The following is a 20266-nucleotide window of genomic DNA, read 5'->3' as shown; positions in this document are numbered from 1 at the left end:
ACCATTTTGTGCTTGTCAGGGGTTGCCATGGCGACGCTTAAAATGGTAGAAAAGGCCTGTGCAGTAGCTTTAGGGAACTCCGCTTACTTACACTAGGGTAGCATAATAAATAACAAGATGGGGGAAAAATCTTCTTAAATAATTCTAGTGGCACCTTAAATATCAACTAAATATAAGCTTTTAAGGTATGAGCTTTCGTGTGTAATACACACTTCGTCTGATACTCTGAAGCAGAGGTAGGGTAGCAGGCGCAGTTATTAATAAAGTTAGAGTATTACTGCCTCTCAATAGGAGCAGCTGTGACGAATATGTAATTTGGTCATGCTGATGGGAGGCTAAAAACAGGAGGAAAAGGAAGCTGAGTGAAAAAAATTCCAGTAGGGCATCTGCTGCTTTCACTGCAAGAGAATTATTTTGTAGACTGAGTGCATGTGTTTTAACACTTCATAGGGCTGGAGCCGAAGCACTTTTGCTTGGGTAAATCCTGTGGACGCCTGACTCCCACCAGTCTCAGATGGCATATCCAATGGCAGGGGCGTTTATTGTGTATATGTTAAATTTATGGCCTGCCATTTGGCCAGGGTGGCAAACGTGCAAGTGATGGAGCATCTGAACACAGTTTCAATACAGAGTAGACGGGAGTTGGGTGGGGACAGTGTGTGGTCCAGCAACATCTGGACCACATCCCTGCCTAGGGAATGAAATCGGTTGAATTAAGTGGTCGCTTCATGTGCTGGAAGGATATTAAAATGGGGAGCATTCCCCAGTTTAGCTGACTGGCTAAAGGAGGCTGTTGGAAATGTGAACATCAGAAGGCTGCAGGGTGAAGCAAATGTATTTGGTTGAGTGCAGCTGTAAGGAATAGGTTGATTTGAATGCAGAGAGTCATAATTCATAATTCTGGAATATCATGAACCCCTAATAGTCTGTAGGGACTCTGGAATTCCACCCAAAACATCAGCCTTGCCTTAACAACCCCCTCCCTTTCCCCTGACTCATTTCCTGAGATATAAGTTGTCTTTTCTAGGGGGTAGAGAACTTCTGCTCCTTTGGCTAAATTAGGCTCAGCACAGCCCCCCATTTTGACCTGTGAGCCCATTTCCCCCCAAACCATACCTACCACCTCCTTCGCTGACATGTGGCATCAGATGCAGCTGCGAATAAACGAGCAGGAGCCCTATAGTGCAGTGAAACCCTGAGCAAAGTGGACTTGTTGTCAAAACTGACTAGCTCATTGGTGCTTACAGCAAACCACAAGTTGCTGTAAGCACAAGCATTTATTTATTTAATTAATTTGTATACCACTCTTTGTCCACAGGGCAATTCACAACATAAAAATACAAAATGAAAACACAAAAGACATAACCAAAACCAACAAAGCGATGCAAAGGATGGTCCTACACATGTATAACTTGAACAGTGCCCACAAATTATTATTATTATTATTATTATTATTATTATTATTATTATTATTATTATTTTGAGTCCTGCCATTGTGGAGAGGAGCTCCACTCATTTATCAAGGCCCACAAGGAAAGGGTAGGGGAGTTCAGGATTGGGCCTGCTGGCTGGATCTAGTTCTTCACCCAATGCCTTTTTAAATGTTTATGGAAATGTGTTGAAATCCTGCACTGTTGCCTTTAGAAAGTATCAGGAGCCTACCACACATCATCTGAGGAAAAATAATCAACAACCTACCCTGGTGCATTTAGTAGCTGTAAAAGGGCAGCACATTTATATGGCACCTGGGGGTAGATAGCTGCAAATACTGTAGTCATTTCAAGTGGTCTTAGAGGTGGTCTTAGTGTGCTTCCAGTTTTCCTAAAGACCAATGCATTTGCATGGTTTTACACCAAGGCGAATAGACACAATGTAGCACAAAGCATTTTGGGAGTAATTTGGAGGTATAGCATATTTAAATTTTGACCTTTCATCACATCCCAATACACTCATCACCAAGCTATTGGATTGGGGTGGGTGACTTCTAGTAGCATTTCTCCTATTATTCTATGTACCAAAACAAGCAATGATTCATCCTTGATAAATTATTTATCAAGGAGATGCAATCCATTAATTCCTTTAGTCATTTGCGTATAGACTTGAAATTGCCTCTTTAATTGCTTACTTTTACCCCAATTGAACTAAGTATGTGTACAGAGAAGAAGACCTCCACATACACAACAGTCAAAGGATTAAAATTTGCACTGCACTTTATTTTGCAGTGTCATGCACAGACTTGTCTGGTGCAAATATAAATAGTTTGGGGTTAGAAAGGCGATAAAAGCTGCACAAGATAGTTATCACATAAATTCAGATGAACTAGTTAACAGGAATAAATTTCAGAGCACCATTCTCATTCTTTAAAATTGAAATAATGGTCTTATCATAATTAGATAGTGCAGTTCTAATGACGTGAAATTGCCAAGGAGACAGAAGTGGTAGCAGCATTAATGCCTTCAAAGTAGGTTAGTATGTCAACATTCATGAAGGCTGGCTAGTAGTTCTGTTAGTCACCAGCAGTGTTCAGGGCCATGTGCCATGCAGTGTTCTTTAGTGGGTCTTGGCAATTTATTTAGTTCTTTATTTTTTGAAAAGAGGAATTATATGTCTGGGGTTTTTTATATAAACAACTGCATCATAAAGAGAGTCAAGACATGCAGTTTGTCTGTACTTTCCAGCCTTCAATGAAATTTTGTGTTGCTTAAAAAAAATATAGGCAGTTTTAAAGAAAAGGGTCAGCATGATGTGTCAGCATGCTGTAACATCAGTTCTATAAATAAAATGCTAGTTCATCCATGCCATGGGTTCTTTCACCTGTTTAAAAATAGGTAAGACTGATAAGACAAACAGCATGTATTGTAGTGCATGAAATAAGCTTTTTGAACTTAAATTGGTATAGAAATCTATTGTCACATAATTTCAACAGTGACAGAAACTAGGCTTGCCAAATATTTTCCTGAAATTATTAAAGACACATCCCCATTATTTAGCACAACCCTACTCAATGGTATACCTAGTTTCATTACAAAATAAATATTCATGTCATCTTAGCCGTGAGACAAAACAAGTTTGCCCATTATTTACGATACAATACAATACAATAATCTTTATTGTCATTGTCCCAGACAGAACAATGAAATTGAAAAATCTACATAAGACATTCAAAAACCAGCAATGCTGTAATTATAGAACCACTGGCAATGAGATTATGCCAAATTCTGGCAGGATATGGTGTAACTATCAATGGAACCGAATGCATTATGGGGCTTTATGCCAATGGTCTTGTTTTATCTGCATCAGACTCGCTTAACACTGGAAGGTTATTGAGTATAGAATTGGAGACCTTTTTTAATGTCTCTGGACTTAAGGTAAATTTTCAAGAACTGGAAATAATATTATTTCATGTTCCCCCACAACTTCAGGAAGCTTCCAAAATATTACAAATCCCAATAGTGAGAAAAAGCTTCAGATACTTAGGCATTCAAGTTACTTATCATTGAATGAATTATTTCGGTCACAGACCAGTTCCAGCTCACATACAGTATCAGGGAAGTCATAAAACACGATAGGGATACATTTGTATTACTTATAATTTTAACAAATTACTGTGTATCAGACAAAATTATATCAAGGGATGGGAAACAACAAATATGGACATACTATGTTGGAAACAGAACTCGCAACACATCTATTAGCCCTTGCAGGAACAACTATTGCCAGGACATGGAAATCATTACAATTGTTAACTATGGACCGATGGCATAATGTAATTTGGCAAACAGCATTATTGGAAAAAACTGACACAATAATTTAAAAGTAGCAAGAGGCCAAAAGAAACACAAATTTTATGCAGTGATATGTATTTATTGATTACAGAAATAGTCCTGCATATGGTAGAACAGAACCCATAGTTTACAGCACAGTCTGGCATGCATGAAGGACATCTTTCATTTTATTTCCCCTTTCCCCTCTCCCTCCTCTCCCTATAAATTCTAATGGATACAAAATGCCTTTTATTTACGGCCACCAATCTAAGCAATACACATTACTATACATTGTTTCATATTTGTAATAATTTTGGTATTTACATTTTGCTACAACTTGGCTAATATATTCAGAAAGTGTTTCTTTTTTTATTTTTATATTTATGTAATTGTTGCATTTCAGTGCAACCATGTTAAACATTTTAAAGAAGAAAATGAATAGAAACTGTGCTACCAAAAAGGTAAACACTCATATTTCCCATCTTTTCTAACCCCCTTTATCATTGTATACACAGTAGCTGTAATAGCAATTGTTTTCCTTCTCCAAAATAATGAACAGCAAAATAAAATAATTACAGATTTGTGGATAAAAGGTAGTATTCAAATTTAATAAATACATAAATAATAATTTTTAAAAAATCTGTTGGTATTTTGTTTTGGGGTATAAGGCACAGGAACCATCATCATGAAAGAACTTCACTGGGTTCTGGTTAATTTCTAGTCACATTTTCCCCCCTGACCTTAGGCCTGAGGGCCAGGGCTTTTTTGATATTGTCATCCATATTGTGGAGCTCCAACCTAGAGACATTCATCAGGCCTTCTTGTAGAAAATGTGTGAAGACCATCTCACTCCCACAACCAAATGAAAATTAATTGTATTCCGAAACTGTTTTTAAAGAAATGTTACTGGGAGTTTTTGAAGATTTTAGATTGTTGATAATTCAACACATAGTCTTTCTGCCCATTTCATTATGTTGAATTGTTTTAATATATTGAATTTTTACAGATTTGCTGTTATTGGTTTTTTGTTTTGTTAACAACCCTGAGTATTTTTATTGCCACATGGCAAGATACAGATTTTAAAAACAAACCACTTACCCAGGCTATCGCTAAAAGTCTTATGATAAGTGCCAAACTACACTGTTACCTCATTCATGTCTTTAGGTAAGTGTGCTTATTCTGACTGCTTTTATTTTGAAGAAAGATGTTCCAGACCTGGACTGGGCCCCTGTGCCAGTATTCTGCTGAAATTGACCCCACGAGGGGTGTCCAGACATTTTTCTATAAATCTGTGCCAGTGTATAGTGCCCTCCATGTTTAATTTTTAATGAGCATTCCTTTATATTAGTAGATACTAATTTATATGGTTTAGATAGTCATAAATTGTCCTACTAATTTTCAGTAAAAGCTGCTTTTCTCTCATTTCAATCCCAGTAAAAGTCTACTGGGCACTTCCAGTCTGTACAGAGAGCAGATTCCATCCTTCTATTCTTATTACTCTGGACTAATAAACATCCTTTCAAATCGTACAAGTGGCTTTGACTAGCCAATACATGCTGGAATTGATAAATCCTCAGCCAGCTAAGAGTCTGTGTTCCTAGATTTCTGTAATGTAATTGGATTACCTTTTACATACAAGTCACATAATCTGAATCCTTTCTCTTCCAATAACTATCAGGCCACCTTAGTAGGAGAGATGGGAAGCAGACTTAATTGCAATTTTATTGCCTCTGGATTACTCATAAATCGATCAGTCAGAACCCAGACAAAGTTGAATGAAATGCTGGACAGAGCCACGTTATAGAGTTTCCCCTTCCTCTCACAAAACATATTATATTGCTTCTAGGATACACCATTGCATTCCCACTTCCCTCAGGTTTCCTCCAGATTTTTGCCCTCGATGGACACTCAACGTTCCCTTGCATCTGAGCAAGCAAGCTCAGTCGACATGTGACCTGGTACTTTTGCAAACCTTGATGTTCCCTTAAATCTTCTGATACTTCCCTCTTGTGTGTGGTTAGTGGTTGGTACCACTGGCTGCATGATGATTGGAGCTTGGAATGAATTTGCCATTTAGTATATACGATAGAAGGTGGCCCTATGACTTTTGGAGGACCAAATACGTAATGATGAAAAGGTTACTTTCAAACTCTCATTCCCATACACCCTGACTGCAACTGGAAACAATTCATGTTTAAGAAGCAGCAGTGCTGTGGCAGGCCACAAGAGGGTACTACCACATTATGGTTGCAAATGTGCAACCTTCCAGTGCTGGCAGGAGACTGTGCGCTGTAGCAAGACATGCCAGTATCCTTATAAATGATGTTTGCAGTTAGACTGCCATATCCTTCTAAGGTAGAGGGCCTTCTCGGTAGTGGCACCCGCCCTGTGGAATGCCCTCCTATCAGATGTCAAGGAAATAAACAACTATCTGACTTTTAGAAGACATCTGAAGGCAGCCCTGTTTGGGGAAGTTTTTAATGTCTGATGTTTTATCATTTTTTAAATTATTATGATCATTAATTCTGTTGGAAGCTGCCCAGAGTGGCTGGGGAAACGTAGCTAGATGGGTGCGGTAATTATTATTATTATTATTATTATTATTATTATTATTATTATTATTATTATTATTAATGTTTTGTACTAGAGCCAGAAGACCTTGCCTAGATGTCATATTATTTCACCTGTAATGTTGAGCTGAATTCTCAGTTATCACAGACACCTTCCACTCCTTTTTTTAGCACATTAAGTTTGCTAGTGCTGTACAGTGGTACCTCAGGTTAAGTACTTAATTTGTTCCAGAGGTCTGTTCTTAACCTGAAACTGTTCTTAACCTGAAGCACCACTTTAGCTAATGGGGCCTCCTGCTGCTGCCGTGCCACTGGAGCACGATTTCTGTTCTCATCCTGAAGCGTATGTAACCTGAAGCATATGTGACCCGAGGTACCACTGTACAGAAAAAAGTTATGTTATTATAATTACCTTGGCTAAGGAAAGGATGCTGTGACTGGCATTATCCAGCAGATGTCAATGTTGCATGTGTATGGTACGCAAGCTGTTGGAACATAACATTGGGACCTGATGAGGGGACTCCCATCTCTTTGCACGTAAAGCACATATCTCGCCAAAGCATTTGAAACCCAGAGTTGATCCTTCCCTTGAGGAATGTCAGGGATCAGGCTGCAGACTGGGACTGGTCACTGAGATGGGAACACTACTAGGTTGTAAACAACTCTCTTTCAATGATGGTAATGTATCTGACCCATGCAAATTAATGATCTGTTTCTAAGACCAACTAAAATAATGGAAGACCTACGGGACACAGTCACCTCTTTTGTAATGGTCTCAGTCTGCTACTTGGCAGATTGCCAGCTGAAGACCAGCCATACGTTGCAACTCTCAGGCCTCGGTTCAAAGCAAACTTCCAATATTTGCCCACTCATACAGTTTACCAATCATAAAGCAGACCATTTGCAAATAGGACTTCCATTTCTGAAATGGGCTTTACCTTCCACTCTTCCCCACACTCCCAACATCTGCTCCAAAGAGTCCCCCATCCACCCAGAGCAGATTTTGAGGATGTGTGGAGGGCTGCAGGGTGGGAGAGAGAAAGTTGAAGTCTCACTGCACAAAATATGAAGTTTATACTGCTCGTTCCCATGGGTGCCACTCTCTCTGGACACTTCAGTAAAATGAATATGAGCCTCGAAAAGTGCATAGAGCTGAAGTAGGAAGTGGGAAGGAGTGTCACGCTTCCAACTTCCTTCTTCAGCTCTATGTGTTTTTAAAGGGAAGGGAAGATGACTATCCTTACCATCCCATGATCAAGGAGGCAGTGGGAGGGGATTCAGATACTTCGTTACACCCAAGTGTGCAAAAAGAACCCTATAACTGTTTAAAATGCTAGCAACAGTTCCATCCTTCAGCGTTTTGCCTGTTAGTAGACTACTAAAAAAATGAGCTTTGTGTCTTCATAGGGAGGGGTTCTCTACTTCAAGAGCCGGGGGCTTTTGTAAACTTTTATGGTTACTTTGCTCTTTTAGCTATGAAGAACCAAGCCCTGTGTGTCAAGACCTCCTCTCGATTCCTTTTTTTCTGGCTCATGCTAGATGGGATGTTGTAAGAGTCTCAAGTGATTGAAAGTCTTCTCTGGGAAGAGACCAGAGGGCATTTAGGGAAAGAACAGTGTCAAAACAGCAGGTACTAACAAGTTAGTAGATTGATTCTCATTATCCAATGTCAATTGCCTTAAGGATGTTCCTGTTTCATTCATCTCTTGTTTATAGTTTCCAAAATAATCCTGAAGCATGTCTCCTTTGGGCAAGCCGCTAGGATTCTTACCAAATGCCCTTTTGGTGCTCTTGGATGTTATATTTTTGTTGGCATGGACTGATGCTTGTTTAGGTATTCCAGACATCCACTCCCAGCCTACTATAGGAACTGCTGGTCCTATTGGATGTTCACGAGAAAATTATCAGGAAAGTTTGGTAAATTGGAATCAGTGAAGCTTAAAAGCCCAAGAGCAGGGCAGCTTAACTATAGGTCAACAGAACATAAAACATTTGAAGGAAACTGGTAATTTATGGATAGCTAGTTTTATGGATAGCAAGAGCATTTGCATTTCCTCTCCTTCCCTGCGTGCCCCCCAAGGGGTGGTCCACCCCTCCAGAACTGATTTTGAAGGGGCATGGGGAGCTGCAGAGGACTGAAAAAGAATCTCCATTGCATGCCTGGAAGTCTGTTGTCTCAGTGATTCTTCAGTTTTGGGTAATTCCCAATATGTGTCAGAATTCACATTTGCACTGCTTGGTTCAAACATAATATGAAGAGTTTAATAACTCTTAATGTATTAAAATGAACACAAAGGTAGCTGATGCTCTGATGTTTCATTCTTTATACCAACTTTGCCTTTAGGTTACACTTCCAGCTGAATGATTTATCCTTGCTTCTGTCAGCCCTGAACTATCAGCGGGCACTGCCCCTGTGAAAAGAGACCCACACCAACAGATCAAAATGATCCTGCAGAAAATTGCCGAGTTACACATATTTTGTGAAAGAGGATGTACAATCGGAACGAAGAAAAAGAAAAGAGTTCCGGGGGATTAAGAGATACAAGTCAAGCCAACCTTTGTTTATACTTGGTTTTAAAAAAGGAGAGATTAATCTAATCTTGGGAAATGTCAGAATCAGTAGCATGGCAAATACTGAATAATCCATAAAGGTTTGTGACCTCAAGATAACAGATGGTTTGTTTTCGTTGAAAATATGTTTTAGCACCATTGTTCCTGTTCACTTAATCTATCTAGCAGATCTTACAAAACTCATTTTGCCTTGTAGAATCTTAGCAATTTTGTACCCTAAAGAAAACTCCACAATAGTAAGCATCAGCTGACTGCATGACGATAGGTTTTACTGCTGCAAATAGTCTAGTCTGCCTTGAATTGCAACTTTGCTTTGATCAACAGTAGATAGCAAAGTGTATCCAAGTTATGTATGCCTGTGAACCTAGTGGAGAGTCCAAAGAGAAATTTGACCCTGGATAGCCGGCAAAAAAAACCAGAACATTCCATAGACACCATGTATGTGCACAACCAAACACATGCAACTGTGCACATGTGCACCACAGTCACATGTGCACACACATCTCTGGCAGCAATTTGGCTTGAAAAAAGTGTTCTGTTGTAGGTGATATGAGGACTTCTTTGAGCCTAATTGCAATGAGAGAAGGGCAGTTTTGGTGTTGGTGGCAGCGGGGGAAGGAAGAGTTAGTTATTGCTTTCCTAGTAAGAACCTCCTAAATTGCACACACTAAAACACCTTGATTGCAGTGAGGGTTGAACAAAGTCTTCTATTGGCTGCAATAGAATGCTTCGTTCAAGCCTAATAGTGGCAGAGGTGAATTTTTGGTGGAGGGGAATTAACTGTCCTCAGTTTTAACCCACCCATGTTGCCTCCTTGTGTCACAATTAGGACTGGAAAAAACCACCTATTGGCAACAGTTACAAGGCTTTTTTCAAGCCTGATTTCGGCACCAGGCAGGACCCTGTTCATGCCCTTGGTGACCCATCCTTCAAAGGCTTCATAGAATGTGTTATGCTGAACTTTATGAGCAGTATTATCTGGGCGATTCACAAGCATTGGGTTATTAGAGTTTTGATTTGGGACAGATGCCACAGAATAAAATAATAAATAATAAAAATAAATAATAACTATAAATAATTAAAATTAAAATTAAATCGGGATTAAGGAGTTTTCTCAGGATGGTGGAGGGTGTTTGTGCTGTGTCCCAGTGGTGTAGTGGTGGTAGCACTTCTGATAGGAAATGCTCTGTAGACTGGGGGTGGGGCGGGGCAGGAATTGGTGTGTGTGAGAAATGTCCCTATTTTCATCTGAGGAATGTTGGAGGATATGAAACATTATGAATAAAATGCTTGGGTCCCGATCCAAGTACCCATTCCACTAGTAGAAGACAGTTCAAGGTGCTGGTGCAACAGGGCTCCCCCCCCCTCACCTCATCCTCCGTTTCTCTCCCAAATCTGCTCTGGAGAGTTTGGAGAATCCCCAGATCAGTGCACTGGGAAGAAGAGGAAGATCATTCTGTTGGGCAATAAAAAATGCTTGTGTTGACAGTATATTCTTAGCACTAAGTTGAATTCTGCCCCGTGTGGAGTTTGGCTTCTGGTGTATTTGTAATCCAGGTAAACTCCAGGCCAGGGGTCACCAACCTATGGCCCAGGGGCTGAATAAGGCCCGAGGGACTTGTTTATCCAGCCTGCGGCGACCCCCACTGCTGCCCACTGCCACCCGCTCTTACCGGCACGGCGCGGCGCAGGGATCCACTTCCAGGGCAGAGGAGCACTGGAAATAGCTTGGCGTGCATGCGCACAGGCCTCCTCTGACCTGGAAGTGTGCCGGAAATAGCATGTGTGGGCATGTACTGGCATGCGCTCCCCTGCCCTCTGGCCCACCGCGCAATCATCCCTGGAGACCCCCGGCCTGAGGCAAGGAAAGCTTGGAGACCCCTGCTCCAGGCATTGTCTGGAAGAATCAGGTTGTGAAACTCTCAGTCAAGAACATAGCTGTCCACTTTCAGATTTGAAAATAAGGGATCAGCAGCCTCACCTGTCCCTGGGACAGTCTACAGGATATCTAACAATCCGGGATAGCAGTGGGAAGCAGTGGGAAACAGCACTGGAATAAGGGAATTTCCCACCAAAGAAAAGGGAAGGTTGACAGTTATGGTCAAGAAATGCCCTTTAAAATAGGGTTTCTCATTAGAAAAGAGTATCATTGTGCAAATTGATTATTTTCAAGAGGTCCTCAAACTTTTTCAAAGAGATCATGATGGAAGCTCAATATGCAAGTTATAACAACAACAACAACAACAACAACAACAACAACAACAACAACAACAATTTATTATTTATACCCCGCCCATCTGGCTGGGTTTCCCCAGCCACTCTGGGCGGCTTCCAACAAAAAAATATTAAAATACTGTACTACATCAAACATTAAAAGCTTCCCTAAACAGGGCTGCCTTTAGATGTCTTCTAAAAGTCTGGCAGTTGTTGTTCTCTTTGACATCTGGTGGGAGGGCGTTCCACAGGGAGTTACCTGGCGTATCCTAGGTCTGTTTACTGAGAAAGCTCTTGGCACAATAATTTGGAAAATAAAAAAGGAGTAAAAAGCTAACATATGAAAATCTTTATTCTCTGCACACGTATATGGCAGTTCTGTAGTTTTACAGAAAGTTACTGAAAGGTATGGCCTTATGTGTCAAATACAGTAAATACTAATTTGATATCCACCTCATGTTCTCCTGTGTTACTGCTTGAAGATGTTCTATAGCCTCACTGAAAAATTTTCCCGTATCTCCGCTAGTGGAGTTGTCACACATTGCGTTGCAGATTACAGGCTGTGGAAGGGGGAAAAAAACATGATGAATGGTCTAATACATTTTATCAAGCAAGTTTAAAGGACAGATTTATTGCACACGGAAATTCAAGTGCTTTTCATTTTGCCTTCCTGGCTTAGCAAAAGCAAACAGAAATAGTGTGATGTAGTGATGAATGCCTTTGATTATCAGTCAGGAAGTTCCCAGGTTCTTTTCTCGATCCACCCACAATCTTTCCAAAACTGGGTACGGCTTAAAACATACCTAGAGGATTTTTTCTCAATTCTGATCGAAACAAGTTGGGGAAAAGATGCATCAAAATGCAGCATTTCATAAGAAATGACAGGATCAATATAGATTGTGACTAACATTGTGTGTGCACTGCTTTCCAGCTCTGGATGTAGAGAAAAAAGGCATCAAGTGGATTTAGGTCACATTTTTTCAGTCATAGTCCCCATCTGCACTATGCTGATGGTAACATGAGACAGCTTTGCAGAGGTGTTGAAAGGATGTGAAGCATTCTGAAGTATTTTGGAAAAGGGAATATACAATTGCTCAGTCTGTGCATGATTTTGGTGTTTAGAAAACTGCATAATCACTAGGCATACACAGTTTTGGTGGAAAACAACAACAACTAATTAATTCATTAATTACCATATTTTTCTGTGTAGAAGACTAGGTTTTTTCCAAAAAGAAATAATGTCAAAAAATTTTTTGGGGGGGCACTGGTGAACTGGCGGTTGGTTGTTGCCCAAAACCAGGGGGCGTCTTATACATGGTGGCGTCTTATAGACGGAAAAATATGGCATGTCTCCCATCTGACTGGGTTGCCCCAGCCACTCTGGGCGGCCACTAGCAAAATATGAAAAACACAATAAAACTTCACTATGCAGGGACATTCTTTCTCTGAAGACAGGGAATCAAATGGTCCATGGGATTTATGATAGGTAGGTAAAACAACAGGTTGTTGTTCTTTTTTACACATTTAGCTGAGAATAAGTTCCATTGAACTTCTTGGTGCTTACTTCTGAGTGAATAATAATAGGACCAAGCTGCTGCATTTATGGAAAGTGTGGAAGGGTAGTTTTATCAGAGTGGCCTTCCCTTTGCCCACCATGGTGATTTTACCACTTTCAGTTTACATAAATCCCATATACTGTATTTAGCATCTTATTGGAACCAGTGGTTTGAGGGTGAAGCCAGGACTTCACACACTCAATATGACAGACCATCACGCTCCTTTCCCCCCACTACAGTGTCTCAAACCTATTGAGAACACCATCTTTCTCAACTTAACAAATTAAGTTAATTTGGAGATGCAGAAAATATTAAAAATAAATTTAAGGAACCTCAGAAAGAGTCAAGTTTGAAATGTTAAAATGACTGTAAATTTTTTGAAAGGTATAAACCTGAAAAATCATTTTTTTAAAAAGAGAGAACACCATCTTTGTCCTTCAAAACCATATGAACAGGCGTTATTGGTGACTATCTCACTGTTCTGGAATTCATGTGGGCCTTCCTTAGGATGCTAGTTATTAAGATAATAGATTTCTTTTACACTTAGCAGTTTTAAAATTAAAAATAGATTTTAAAAAAACAGACACCCAAATTCCTTAAATGTGTAAAAGGTTTGGGTGAACAGAAAAGTCTTTACCTCATGTGGAAAATACCACAAATATGACACTAGGTGAGCAGTCTGAGAAGGCTAAGTGGGAGAGCCACTTCTGAAGAGGCCATTTCCTGGGTGGCTTTTATTTTTGTACGTTTTTACTGTCTTCAGTTTACTACTGTGACAAAAACTCTTAAATGTTACTTCGTCAGTAAAAAAAAAAACCTATTAAAAGAAAAAAAAACCTAGAAAATTAACCCCATTTGAGAAATTAATACAGAGATCCAGATTTCATACGAAAACTGTCGCAGAATTGTATGAACTGCTAATAAGTGTAGAACCAAATAGAAATTAGAAAGATAATAAGGGCAAGACTTAGAAATACAAATGGTGAATAATAATGTAGCTGTGTTTGTTAAGCATTATAAATATATAAACTCTTGTATGTATTTTATATTTATAGGAATACACCACCTACCTTGCACGCCTGTTTCCGCTTGATTTGTGTATAGCGTTTATTAAGGTTCTTAATCTTCTCAGCACACCTGGAATTTGGCTTCAGATTCTGAATAGCTTCAAATCCTTTATCAAGACATGACCATTTACAACCAGTCTGAGAAACATAAGTACTATTTTAACATCAAAACCAAATGCACTTATAACAATGACAACTGTGTAAAACATACTGTTCTGCTAACAGAATATAAACTAGAGTAATAACCCCATCCTTTATATTAGAAAATGGCATAAAACCAGTGCTTTTTTCTAATAAAAAAATAAAAAAATTAGGGGTACTTTCGCCATTTTACAGTTCAAATTGGGAAAAATAAACACAGTGAATGGACAAAAGTACAAAGATTCACAAAATGTTTAGGAGTATGTGTCCTCCTGGTTCCCACACCCCCAGAAAAAAGCACTGCATAAAACTGTGATTAGGACTTGAAATATGCATATATATTCGATCAGAAATTGTGGCATACTTTTCATAATATAAAACTACCATTTTATCGCTAACACTGTCATTCATGGTCAAATGTATTATTAGTGTGCGTTTATATTTCAGCCATCCTTAATGGTTAAGTGAGCGGAGGCCTAACTCACTGTGTAACAATTAGGGATGGCCAGACTTGCTCTGTTGGAACTCATAACTGTCTGCCCATTTATTTCTTCCAGCATCATCTTGGTTGAACTTTTAACAAATCCTGTAACTCAGGCATCCCCAAACTCTGCCCTCCAGATGTTTTGGGACTACAGCTCCCATCATCCTTAGCTTACAGGACCAGTGGCCAGGGATGATGGGAGCTGTTGTCCCAAAACATCTGGAGGGCCGAGTTTGGGGATGCCTGCTGTAACTTTTTTTATTTTTATCTTCCTGTTTTTTTAAAAATTGACTTTTGGCTCCTGTTTGTGGCTACCGCTGGGGTCCAGTCCATGGACCTGAAATCACTGCTGTGGCTCCTGCTTTATGATAACCTGTCACTCTCTAGGCAGTACTCAGTGCCAGTACTACGAATCAAGATTGATAGAGTGGTGGCACAGCTAAAAATCAAGGTAGAGAAAGTCCCATAGAACAACAGGTTTTCTTGATGACGTACTATTGCCCTCTGAGAGGATTCTTCACATTTTTAATGTGATTTATGTCCACGTTATGTAATTTGTGTTCAGTTCCTTCGTAGACCCTGTGCTTCCCTGTGGTAGCTACTTTTAGACTGGTTACCTTAAAAAAACCCACAACAGAAGCGTGCTGTGCCCAACCTTGGAATGCACATGGGACGTTGCTGTTGCAACCAAGTCAGCCACTCAATAGTTTTTTCAACTGTTCAGATTTGACTTCTGAACTGACCAGTTATGGGTTTTGATGTCATAACTAATTATAGCCTTCACCCTGCCTGGCCTGATCTTTATTTCTATAAATTTTAAAGGGCAAAGGGAAACCAGATATGTAAGAACATAAAATTATCTGGTCTCAAGTGTAATGGAGACAGATTGTTAAATGCTATTGCATGCATATATATATATATATATATATATATATATATATATGTTTTCGTAGATTTTCACGGGTACAGGAATGCAGGTTTTGGTGTCCTCGGGTGTCTTCCCGTGTAAAAGTTGGGGTGTCTAGGCGACGTTTCGACGAGGTCTCACTCGTCATCTTCAGGCTGGTGCTTTCGGCTTCTTGTTACTGGAACAGAGCGGGATCTCAGTGTTTGAGTTCCTATAAATACTGTAGAGGGGTGTGGTGTATTGCCTCAAAAGTTCTGGGCAGAGGGGAAGTTCCCAGGCTAGTGTTCTTTTCTTCTTTTGTTCCTTAATTACTTGAGGGATATCTTGAGTGATTTCTTGAGTGATATTCTGAGTACCACTTAGGTGGGTCATTAGGTGTGGATTAGTTGCTAAAGCCTTCGTGTCTTGACCTCTTGAATTTGTGAAGAGTTTTTCTGGGAAGATGGCTGTACTGCACTTAGTTGCAAGCCAAAGCACAACTAAGTGCAGTACAGCCATCTTCCCAGAAAAACTCTTCACAAATTCAAGAGGTCAAGACACGAAGGCTTTAGCAACTAATCCACACCTAATGACCCACCTAAGTGGTACTCAGAATATCACTCAAGAAATCACTCAAGATATCCCTCAAGTAATTAAGGAACAAAAGAAGAAAAGAACACTAGCCTGGGAACTTCCCCTCTGCCCAGAACTTTTGAGGCAATACACCACACCCCTCTACAGTATTTATAGGAACTCAAACACTGAGATCCCGCTCTGTTCCAGTAACAAGAAGCCGAAAGCACCAGCCTGAAGATGACGAGTGAGACCTCGTCGAAACGTCGCCTAGACACCCCAACTTTTACACGGGAAGACACCCGAGGACACCAAAACCTGCATATATATATATATATATATATATATATATATATGATGTCTAATATACTTAATGTAAAAGTGCATAGGTCACCTAGGGGCCACCTAAGTTTTATTCTGAAAATCTCAAATCATGGCAACTTATATGTCTTTAAATTGGGCTCCCATGTATTTGTTCAGTCAGGCAACAAACTCCCAAAATAAGCTATGCTATGCCAGTCTTATAAACATCGGAGAAGGAATTTCTGTTTCCAAGAAGGAGGTAGGTGATCAGCAGACACTGGATCGTTCATGCACTTATCCCATATAACATTTCCAGCCTGATAAACAGCTCTCTACGGTTCCTTCATGAGAAAATGGTCTTAGAACAGAGTGGACCATCTGCTTGCCATAAAAATGTTTTTAAAAGCCTAGCCTCTAGGGTTGAAACCATCTGCCTAATTACTTAGCAGTAAACCCCATTGAACCCAATGGATCTTATTTCCAATTAAATACTTGCATAGGATGAGATTGTGCATCTGTTGAATGCAGTTCTCAAGGCATAGCAGGGGGAATGGTTCACATCCAAACCTAGTATGTTATGTCATTTTACCTACAAGTCTTCAGTTTAATGCAGTATTTAAAATGATTTCAAGAGAGCATTGAAAGCTTCTTTACCAAAACCAAAAACAGTTGTATAATTCTGAATCTGAATTAGCCAAACCAAAAAATAATAATTTAGAAATAACATATATTTTTGAGAATCCATTTGAAAAACATGGTCTAGTCCTTTGTCACTCAGAGATTATTTTTTTAAAATGTATGACAGGTTGACAAAATCCGACAGTTTTCTTGTAAATATTAGATTTTTTTCTTCATTTGTAGGGAGCAAGAGGGAATTGTGTTTCATGTTTTATGCATTTTTGGCTGTAGTTTTTTTAGATATATTTAAACATATACATATTACAAAAATGATACAGTATGATCCATCCAGATTAAGCACTGTTAAGTACTATTCATAAGAGGAGTTCAGCACTGTTGATTTCTGTGAAACTTAAAAACTGCCACAGTTTCTAGTTTATTCACTTTGATGCATATTTCACATTTCAGAACCATACACTTTTCATGCTGGAACGATCAACAAAAGCCATTGGGCCACATTTCACTTCTTAAGACCCCTTTGTCTTAATCTTTTCATAACCCAAAATTTATAACATGTTCAAATTTCATTTGCAAATTTCATCCTTGCAATTTCAAGAAAGGTGTTGATTTTGATATAGTTGGTTAGCAGATCCAGATAATGGTTGTTTTTGTTTTTTTGTTTGCAACAGCTGTCTGGAAAAGAAATCTAATGAATCCACTGCTTCCACTTTCATATATTAAAAAAATCAACACGAATATATATTGTAGATGTACAGTATATGTTGAAAGCAGAGTAAGTGCATGCAGTCTGTATGACATATCTAAGTTGCCAATAATTTTCATTGGTGTTTACTGGTTTTGATTGTATGGTTTTATGTTGTAAACCACTCTCATTTTTTTCAATGAATAGTGGTATATCAATAAATTTATGTGAACTGCCCTGAGACCTTCGGGTATAGGACGGTATAGAAATTAAAAAAATAAATAAATAAAATAATTTGTTGGAGGGGCGGTCTGTCTTATTAGATTGGATCTAGAGTTCACTTCCGCCAGTGGAAAGAACCTCAGAGCGGCAGGGTGGGATCTCTGGAGCAGTGTGGGAGGTGTTGGAGGCTGCAAGGGAAATGGGGAAATTGACAGCTATCATCTACCCCTCTCCATCAGCAGCATTCTTCTGCTAGATCAAAAGCATTGTGTGAAACAGAAGAAGCATTTCTGTTTGTGGAAGATTAAATCCAGGTCTAACCAGTTAAGTTTTATGTTTATTCAAGATGATGATGATGACGACGACACTCTTACACATATTATAATTTTTAAAAATGCTCTTACACCTTTTAAACTAATCTGGGAACAACATTCTCATCTTCTGCTAATTAATAACAATTCTGAATAGACATGTTAATAACATTATTGGTATTAACTTGTTCATTCTTGCAAGAATTTTAAACAGGTGATAATAAATTGTTAAGAACAACAATGCATATAAGTCAAGGGCTTCAATCTTTCAAGGCTTTTGTAATTTAAGTGTTTGAATTGTTTTCTTACCCACTTAGTAGGAAGACTTAAGTTTACCTGAAAAGGTGGAGAAAAATGAGCATTAAAGATCAGCATGGATCAAATATTTGTAAAAATAATATTTGCAAAAAAAGACTTGTACACTTACAAATTCTCTGTTCAGGCAGGTTTTACTGTTATTCTGAAATGACAATATTATAACAATTTTATTATAACTATGATCATTTTGTAAATAGAAAATAATGGTAATCTAAAAATAATATTAAGCTGTATATACTTACAAGGCTAATTATTTTATTTCTGAACTCATTGACATTGCACTGGTTCACTATGTTCAAACAACAAAAAGCCACATAAGACAGCATTGTGGAGTTCATTCTGTTTGATGCCAGCAAAGTTGCTAGAGAGACTCCTTTAAATTTAGATTTTTTCAAAATTCCGTTTTTCACAAGAAGTGGGGGAAAGACTCGTCTCAGAACCGAAACTCAGTAGCCATTTCCACTTCTTCTAAGGTAACGGTACATTTTAGTTGTAGTAAATTTGGAAATGAGTCATCTGTGTTTGTGGTTTTCCTTCAGACAGGGAAAATTTTATTTAACTTTTAACACGGTGATAAAATTGACTATGATTGAATAATGTCACCATAGGAAGCCATCAGTGTATAATCTTGATGAAAGTAGGTGCATTTTCCATACTTAGTAGATTCTTCCAGTTGAAACGTCCACCCAATATTGAAAAACTGTTGCATGTATACAGCCTCATTCTGAAGATACAGCATTTCGCTTGATTCCAAACTGTGTCCTACAACATCATGGAATTTTCTTATGATCACAACTGAAGAACTCTTGTTCTCTTACTCTGCTTGGCAAAACTGCACCTTGAATTAATATCACAGAAGCTTGCAAGTGCTGTCTTGAAGAACTTGGATTACATATTAGGTCCCAAAACTTGATATATACCACTATGATAAGTTGTCAAGGTGCTCACTATACACAGTACCTGAGTAAGTGACGAAGCAGGTTGCTCAAAATGAGCCTATCTAATTGCAGAACAATTGGTTCGTCTTGCTTCTAAGATACTTACCTTTCCACCCTGAATTTGCTGGGCTGAATTTGCTGGGCTGTGCAAGTTGCAGAACCTGTCTTCTCTCTCCTATGGATAAGGCATTCTACGCATGTCGCATTTTTATAAATTTTGAAAATCCGTAATCCGTCAAGTTGCTAGGCTTGTGACACATGCCAAATGAAAAATAACTTGAAGACAAAACTCATCACCCTCTGCTCCTTTTGCCTTCTTCACTTTATCTTTTTATAGCATTTATCTCGTTTAAAGCTCTGTCTGACACCCATAGAGTTGTCGCAAGGAGAATACCTCCCTCTTTCTGTCCATGTCTCCCTGTTTCTATGCTTGCTTCTTGCCTACAAGACTGAGCAGATTTCCTGGGGTGGAGCAAGGAACCCGCCTTTATCCCTGAAGAAGTTCCTGTTGATGTGAGTGTGTTGTTTGTACCTTTTAAATGCATAAATCCGCAAGCAGGGCCTAGTATAATCTTAACAGGAGTAGCCAATAATGTAGTTGGGTCACTCAAACTGGTATAATATTATCTGAATTGCCTGTTTAGGGAAGCTTTTAATGTTTGATGTATTACTGTATATTAACATCTTGTTGAAAGCTGCCGAGAGTGGCTGGGGAAGCCCAGCCAGATGGGTGGGGTATAAATAATAAATTATTATTATTATTATTATTATTATTATTATTATTATTATTATTATTATTAATAATAATAATAATAATAATTTTAAAGTTACATCCCTTAACTGGAATACCTTAAATGGTGAACTTATCTGATATCTGTTGTGTCAGTGCTTCTATTGTGCGTTAAATGATTAAGGGGAAGAGAAGAAACCTCTGACTTGTTAATCCTTGTGATTTAAACTTCCAAGAATTTACCCACTGATTTTAACTGTCTCTGTTGAATAATTTGAAGGCAGGGTGATTTTAGCT

The 20266-nt window shown here is 38.8% G+C and overlaps 1 protein-coding gene and 1 long non-coding RNA gene across 3 annotated transcripts; one reads left to right on the top strand and one right to left on the bottom strand.

Moving 5' to 3' along the window:
* Positions 1 to 35: 35 nt before the first annotated feature.
* LOC310699781 lies at positions 36 to 9324 on the top strand. Its single transcript, XR_014522247.1, has 4 exons — positions 36 to 185; positions 2394 to 2465; positions 7808 to 7964; positions 8679 to 9324. It is a non-coding gene; the product is annotated as an uncharacterized lncRNA (long non-coding RNA).
* A 2129-nt stretch (positions 9325 to 11453) lies between these two features.
* On the bottom strand, positions 11454 to 19728 carry LOC310701011 (uncharacterized protein). 2 transcript variants are annotated; one of them, XR_014522888.1, is made up of 5 exons: positions 18544 to 19728; positions 18411 to 18443; positions 18293 to 18319; positions 13746 to 13849; positions 11454 to 11679 (listed from the first exon to the last, which is right to left on the bottom strand). XR_014522888.1 is itself a non-coding variant. In XM_083490972.1 (5 exons), the coding sequence occupies exons 1-5, from the start codon at positions 18637 to 18639 to the stop codon at positions 11557 to 11559; spliced, it is 414 nt and encodes a 137-aa protein (XP_083347098.1). In that variant the 5' UTR covers positions 18640 to 19728; the 3' UTR covers positions 11454 to 11556. The 2 variants fall into 2 exon arrangements, 1 of the variants encoding a protein (XP_083347098.1); XM_083490972.1 differs by having other exon boundaries at positions 13746 to 13880.
* Positions 19729 to 20266: the final 538 nt, after the last annotated feature.

This window comes from Podarcis liolepis (assembly GCF_965112155.1).
Source record: "Podarcis liolepis genome assembly, chromosome: 2".
Classification (NCBI taxonomy): Eukaryota; Metazoa; Chordata; class Lepidosauria; order Squamata; family Lacertidae; genus Podarcis; species Podarcis liolepis.
The sequence above is the reverse complement of the archived record's forward strand: the minus strand, read 5'-3'. Positions and strand labels throughout refer to the sequence as shown.